The 8,335-nt window shown below is 29.7% G+C and overlaps 1 protein-coding gene across 1 annotated transcript; it reads left to right on the forward strand.

The window, feature by feature from the left end:
• On the forward strand, nucleotides 1,166-7,616 carry LOC105168297 (protein DETOXIFICATION 29). The gene is made up of 8 exons (XM_011088321.2): nucleotides 1,166-1,597; nucleotides 1,680-2,221; nucleotides 3,621-3,707; nucleotides 4,389-4,445; nucleotides 5,414-5,652; nucleotides 6,774-6,892; nucleotides 7,038-7,124; nucleotides 7,230-7,616. Exons 1-8 carry the CDS (start codon nucleotides 1,238-1,240, stop codon nucleotides 7,302-7,304), a joined length of 1,566 nt encoding a protein of 521 aa, XP_011086623.1. The 5' UTR covers nucleotides 1,166-1,237; the 3' UTR covers nucleotides 7,305-7,616.

Raw genomic sequence — 8,335 nt, forward strand, 5'->3', positions numbered from 1 at the left:
AAAATTATTGACATATATATAGTGACAACAAAGAATTATTGTCATTATAAATGTGTTACTAATTATTTATAATGACAATGTTATACATAATTTTAATAATTAATAATTATATAGTGACGAGATAAGAAGTATTATCATGTCCGTAATATTTTGTAGTAATAACTTTTAATTTTTATTTGATATTTTATCATTAATATCATATTAAATCACCAACAGTATAAGAGAGTGTTTGGCTAAACTTTTTAAAAAATTTAATAAGCTCCTACATCTTATAAGATCCTTTAGGAGCTTATAAGATGTTGGATCTTATTTAAAAAATAAGCTCCTGAAGTGTTTCAATAAAATAAAATGTTCAATCTTATAAGATGTTAGGGTATTTGGTATATAAGGTTTTTAATTAGTAAAATGACTAAAATAAACATAATACCATTAGAATCAAATAAGTTGTTATTTCTTGACATATTTTGTTTTAAAATTTTTTAAAACACTTATATATATAAATAGTACACATTAGTTTAATTTTAAATAAAAATTTAATAGATATTTTTTTAATAACAAAAAAACAACAAATTATTATTTAAATTTTTGAATAAAATAATATACATGTACATTTATACTAGTCAAATATTAATATAGATATATAATTTATATTTTTTTTATTAATACAGTGATTGTTTCTAGTCGTATAATTTATAATGTCTTGAATTTATATTTTTTAGTAAATATAATATCAATAGTAATCTTATTTTTATTACAGTATAATAATTTATAATTAAAAAATAAAGTATTTTGTCTTTTTTGAATATTAGAAAAAATAAATAACAAAAAAAAGTTTTTAAATCTCACAGACTGTGTGTGTGAGAGAGAGTGTGTAAGTGTATGAATGAAGATATTTTTATTTTATAATATTTTTATTTTATAATATATTAATTTTATATAATGTAGAAAATTTTATAGAAAAGTTAGAAAAATTAACTTTTTATAGACAATTTATAAGATACAAAATATCTTATTTTGATATTTTATAATTTTTTTTAAAAAGATATTTTAGCCAAATACAAATTTAGAATTTATATACTTTCAAACGTCTTAGAAGATGTTTAAAGAAATTTATAATCTTAGACAAAAACCCTCTAATAAAGAAGAAGCACATACAAAGTATATATATATATATATATGACAGTACGTATACGTGAGGCCAGCAAGAACTTCTTCACTCTGTGTTTGTGTCTGCGAAATGGAGCATAATTCCAAGCAGCCACTTCTTGAACACACTGAGAATGAAGATCAAGAACCAGAGATCATTTCCAGCCAAAAGTATCTAGCCCAGATACTATCAAATCATTCCTTTTTCTCATCCTTCGTCATCGGCGACGACGACATTCCTCCCATCACCAGTGTAGGCGGCTTCTTCTCGGCGTTCCAGGCGGAGTCCAGCAAGCTATGGTATTTGGCCGGCCCCGCCATCTTGACCTCCATTTTCCAGTACTCCCTTGGCGCCATCACTCAGACCTTCGCCGGCCATGTCGGAACCCTAGACCTCGCCGCCTTCTCCCTCGAGAACAATATCATTGCCGGTTTATGCTTCGGCGTCATGGTATGACAATTAATTTTGTTAACATATTCAATATTATAATTAATTGCTCGAAAAAGTTTTGAGGTTTTGATTCGTCGGACAGATGGGAATGGGAAGTGCACTGGAGACACTCTGCGGGCAGGCGTACGGGGCCGGGCAGATCAACATGCTCGGCGTCTATATGCAGAGATCCTGGGTTATTCTTGTATCCACCAGTTTTCTATTAATGTTTATGTACATATTCGCGGAACCGTTGTTGCTGCTACTCGGGCAGGCGGAGGATATATCTAAGGCCGCCGGGAAATTTTCGCTGTGGATGATCCCTCAGCTGTACGCCTACGCGCTGAACTTCCCGATCGCCAAGTTCTTGCAAGCTCAGAGCAACATCATGGCAATGGCCTGGATTTCCGCGGTGGCGCTGGGGTTGCATATTCTGTTCAGCTGGCTGCTGATGCTGAAACTCGGGTGGGGAATGATCGGCGCCGCCGTGGTGCTGAACTCTTCGTGGTGGTTCCTGGTGGTGGCGCAGCTGCTTTTCATATTCAGCGGGGCTTGTGGAGAAGCCTGGACGGGGTTTTCCTGGAAGGCATTTCAGAATCTATGGGGCTTTGTCAGATTATCGGTTGCATCAGCAGTGATGCTCTGGTGAGCAATTTTTGAAACATTCTTTGAAAAATTCTTATCAAAATTGAGTTTGATTGAGCTAAATTACTTAATGAGCAAAGTATGATATACTAATTATGTGATTGATCATTTTTTGTCAACTATGCATCAATCACACAACAATTATATTACACTAGTCATATAATTGGTTTAAATTTGGTCGATCCCAGTTCGGATTAGAAATTCCGACTACTCTTTATATTTTTCTCTAGAAAAATTTATTTATGTCCGTTTATACTGATTGAATCTTTTATTTCATTCAACATATACATATCATACTTTAAAAACACTATGTCATTTACTTTATTTAAAAAACATATATACACATAATGTGTATATTAATAACATCAAGAAATACAACTGAATTTAAACTAAAAACTTCAACCCACTATTTATGATCTATGAATTCCGTTCGTAGATATAATGGCAGCTGAAATCATTGATCCCATTTCTTAAAATCTCGGCCTATTACGTTGATCGATTCCCAACATACACCAAAATAGGGCTAGAATTCAAATAGATAATACCAATACTTACTTTTAATTTATTTTTAATCTATTATATTTTAAATAACTCGTAATAGTCTCATTTTATATATAAATTTCGTTATGGTCGGGAATTGTTAAATTCTAATGGAATCTAAACTATTAGGAAGATATTAAATTGAGACATCATCACCATCACCATCATCATCATCATAATAATAATAATAATAATAATAATAATAATAATAATAATAATGACCGACACTAAATACGGAAAAACAGGTGGCATATTTATCAATAATTAACGCTATATACAACTTGGTTTAATGTTGGGTAAGAATTAAATGTTTGTCATGGCCCAGAAGTAAGAAATGTGGTTGACATATGGGTTTGTAAGCATACCAACACTATAAGAAAGTTTATTATGGCCTATATTTTAATGATTATAGATTAAAAATTATGGTAAATGATTTATTAATTATAGTTAAATAAAATGAATGTAAAAATTTAATTTATCTACCATGACAAAAATATTCGCCATGGCACTTACTCGCAAATATCACAGCTAATAAAGTTGCAAGAGCGTAATAGATGTTATTTTTAACTATGATAATCAGCCATAATTAAATATCATATTTTTTATAGCGCGGCACATAAAAAGGATTATAAGAGCGCAGAGAGATATTTATTTTAACATGATTTATATATATATGTGATGTGCTTACACTTATTTCCAATCATAATTGATCAGTAGTAATCTAATTAATATCCCATTTCTTTTCTGATTATTTCGAGTAATAATATGGTTTTATTCCAGTATGATGAATAATTTTTCCAGGGTTCTAAGCCGTGTGTATCTTGATTTTAATCCATGTTCTGCGATATGGTGTCTGCAGCTTAGAGGTATGGTACTATACGGCCCTAATCCTCTTTGCTGGATATTTGAAGAACGCAGAAGTTGCTGTTGATGCTCTCTCAATATGGTAACTGTTAATATAGTCTCTCCTTAATTATCCCTTATAGTAATCATCATTGTCAAAAGTAAAAAATCGTAATTAGATATTAATTAATCACGGTTCACTAGAAAATTTATATTATTTAACTACGGTTAATTATCATAACTAATAACAAGTACTTGGTAGCAAATAGTTATTCACTACGACCATGCAACGTTGTTGACCGTGATTTTTGCAAGGGTAGCTAAAACATTAGCCATGACATATAATCTTTTTTATGGTGGAAAAACTAATTTTTTGCATCGATTTTCCTTAACCTTAATTAATAGTAGTCATTTACCATGATTTTTAGCCATAGCCACTAATATTGTAGCTAATAATAATTTTTTTTCTAATGGCTGCACAAAGGTTGTTGGTCGTTGTTACTTTGAGTGAGACCAAAACATTAATAATAGTTAAAAAATCATGACAACAATGTTGATTAATCACCATTAAAACTTATTTTTCCGCATTTATTTTGCTTGACAATAATAGATAGTATTGATTATCATAATTTTTAAATCGTCATCATTTATTATCACGTAAAGTATAAAAAAATTATATAGAAAGAAAACACATATATTAATTCAAGGGAAAGAAGTAAAAGGTATATAGTCGCGTTTTGTTTCAACTTTTATCTCTAACAAGTAAATTGTTGGTGTTTGGTAGCATAAACGTACTAGCTTGGACGGTTACGGTAGCGCTTGGATTTAATGCAGCAGTAAGGTCAGTAGACATCAAATTTCTTCTTCTTTCAAATTATATACATCAATATATATAACTAGCTGTTGTGGCACGTGATTTCTATGTGTATATAATAAATAATATTTTACGTTTTAAATTATACTAGGAATAAGAAAATATATATATATAAATCAATACATTATATTTCTAAAAAGGAAAAAAGAAAGCAACAAAGGAAAAAGGAAAATCAACTTAGGGTATTATAGGTATAGCGATAAAATTGGTGTTGCAGTGTCATAACCGTCATTTATGAGAGAAAAATATCTTTTCTTTTTATATAGTATATATATATATATATATATATGTATATGCGATCAAAATTATATCTGCACCCCTTGTGATTATAATTACTCAACCACCTCCTATGTTTTGTAAACTTATAAATCTACTTCCTGAGATTAGGTCTAATTACAAAAACACACCCTACCTCATATAAAATTAAAGGTGCACCTCCTGAGTAGTATGGGAGTAATATGGAAGTGTGTTGTATAATATTTCAGTATTGAATAAAGGTACGCTTATAATTTCACAAAAGGCAAAAGGTGTTTGTGTAAGTGTTTTTCTAATATTTAATTATTTTTGTTTGTTTAACATTTTCAATGGTTGCACTACAAGACAACAAAATATCAGAAACGAAAATATATGAAAATCAACTTTATCTTAGTCATTATTAAAAATATTATATCAGACAAATTTAGTTTACGGATACGTACTTGCCCTGAAAATAACATCAAGATTAAAATATTTCGTCTCTGTTTCTACCTCTGATATTGAGTTTGAATTATAAAATATTAACATTAAAGTCGGATTTAGCTCCAGAATGCTAAAAAGTTAATTTTGTTTAATATAAAATGTTAGAACGAAAATTTTCCATCTCAGAAGTTTAGATTATGATCAGAAACATTTTCTCGTTTTTTTTTATTTAATATTTTTAATGAGTGTATGTGCAGCGTAAGAGTGTCGAACGAACTAGGAGCAGGTCATCCAAGAAGTGCAAAATTCTCAATGGTGGTGGTGGTGATATCATCGTCCTTGATAGCACTTTTGATTTCAATTATCATTCTCATATTCCAAGATCACTATCCTTCCATTTTCTCAAAGAGTTCAGAAGTCCAACAAATCGTATCTGACCTCACACCATTGCTTGCATTCTGCATTCTCCTCAACAATATTCAACCAGCTCTATCAGGTAATAATTAATCGAATCCATATTCATTCACCAATTATTTCTTTAATTATGAAATCTATTCACTTTTCATCATAATTAATTATCACGTTAAAAATAACAAATAATAATAAATACTAATTAATTATGATTGAGCAACGACTATTTATCGTTATTTTTACAAGCGAGGCTAAAACACTGACTACAACTAAAAATCATGGCAAATATTTTGTTCATATGGCAAAAAATATGAAAAATATTGATTAACCATGTTCAAAACTTAAATTTTTTTGCATTATTTTGTTTGACCGTCGTAAAAAGTATTAATTTGCTAATTTTTTAAATTATGATAATTTATACTGTAGAGAATAATTAATTTCTTCTCATAGTCCCTCAGCTATATATATAATGGGCTAAAACAGGTTTTTTTTTTTTTTTTTGGTCAAATGATGGACCTATTATTGTTCTTAATATGAAACATCCCAAAATAATAAAATCTGCATTTCTTGAAATTAAGATATTCTTTTAAAATATCATCTCAATAATGTGATTGTATTAACTCTCAACCATTATTTTTGTAAATAATGTGAGGAAAAAGGATTTTTTCGTCCCGTAACTGAGAATTTTTTTATTTTTAGTCCCATTGGTTATGGAATTCTCAATTTTAGTCTTATAACTTATAAGAAGTAGCACATTTGATGCTATGACACATTTTCGTTAGATATTTTAACAAAAAATGTCACGTGCTTAGCACGTGACAATTAACGTCTTTACACTTTTGGTCCCGTATGTTACAGAATTTTCACGTTTAGTCCCATATGTTATAGAAGTTTTATTTTCGGTCCCATAACTTTCAAAAAGTAGCACTTTTGGTTCCAAACACTTAACGATCACATGACGTTTTCCGCTAAACATCTAACAGAAATGTGTTATGGGACCAAATCTACTACTTTTTTAAAATTACGGGACCAAATGTGGAAATCATGTAATCAATGGGATCAAAAGTGAAAAGACCCTAAATTACTGGACAAAAAATACAATTTTCCCATAATATAATATATATATATATATTTTTAATTATTATCCAAATAACGAAGTAGTAATTTTAGAGCTCATATGAATAGTTGAAAACCTTGTTGTTGCAGGAGTGGCTATTGGGGCTGGATGGCAAACTGTGGTTGCCTATGTGAATATTGCATGCTACTACTTGTTTGGTGTTCCTATGGGTGTAATAATGGGCTACAAACTTAAATGGGGCGTACAAGTAAGTATTGTTAAACGAATAATGGTAATATTTAAAAATTTAAATTGTTAGAGATGAAAATTATTTATTATGTATGTTAAAATTGAAATCACTCATATATGAAAATTTGTTCTATAGATATATGAAATTAAAAAATAAATTTCAGGGTATATGGTGCGGAATGATATTGGGGACAGTTGTTCAGACACTCATTCTCTTTTGGATTACTTACAGAACTAATTGGAAGAAAGAGGTTTGCATATATAGTCTAATTTTAATTGTTGTGTTTTTCATGTCTTAATCTAAATGTAAAATTAGTACATTATAATTTGATCTGTTTGATGTATAAAAAATGCAGGCTTCTATCGCGGTGAAAAGGATCAAAAAGTGGGGAGGGGAACCATTTGTTAAAGAAAACGACCTGGAGAAGTAATCTTTACACAAAAATTTCTAAAGTGCCCCACCCCAACACACACAGCAAAGATTTACCGGTGTTGAAGAACTTTTCTTCCGCCCCCCCGCCCCCCCCTCTTTATGACATAAAATGGGCTGGAGTTTTGATTAGTGAGACTTGAAGCTCAGGTGGTCTGAATCTCAATACTTTTTATGTGTAGTAAGTTTTTTCTTTTTCAAGATGCACAATCTTCCAAAACTTTGCCAGTCAGGAATTACTTCTTTTTCCTTAGGGTAAATTACATTCTTTGGGATTCAGCATATATATAGCAAATATTTACCCATTATTTGGAAAACTATAAATAATCTCTTATTTCAATGTTTATTTATAACGAGTTAGTTCCGTTAGCCTTCATTAAGTTTTCAACCCATATTTGTGGTGAACTGGCCAAATATAATTGTGGAATATAAATTTATAATTTTATATATTTTTTAGAATTTTTTATACTTTTACAAACTAATAGCCCTATGAATTATTTACTTTAACCTCCCCCAAATATTTTTTTAAAAAAGTAAAACTTAGCAAGAGTAAAATAGTAATTTCCACCTTACCATTTAGGGGATATATAATTATTTTCAATTTTAGGAGAGAGTTCGTAATTATATTAAACCTTACATGAAATAGTTGTTTTTTACCCTTTTTCTTAACTATGATTCAACGAGTTTCCTTGATAATAGATTTAATATTAAAAAAATAATGTCCTATTATTTCTGAAGCATTAAGTTTGAGTAAATTGTAATTTTAGTCCCACAATAAAGGGGTTCTTGCAATGTTGGTTCTATTTTTTTAAAATAGTCAATAATAATTCCATAACTCAAGAATCCTATGCAAAAAACACCCTAACATTAAGTTTTGGACCGTTAACTCTAGCAAAAGTTGGGAACATATGGTGAAAGTTGAAATTTTGTCCAACACTAGGAGGAGTTTTGCAATACTGGTCACATGTTTCTTAAAATAGTCTCATAATTCATTATAGTCTTAGAAAAACTGAAAAATAAATATATAAAGTA

This window comes from Sesamum indicum, linkage group LG8 (assembly GCF_000512975.1).
Source record: "Sesamum indicum cultivar Zhongzhi No. 13 linkage group LG8, S_indicum_v1.0, whole genome shotgun sequence".
Lineage (NCBI taxonomy): Eukaryota > Viridiplantae > Streptophyta > Magnoliopsida > Lamiales > Pedaliaceae > Sesamum > Sesamum indicum.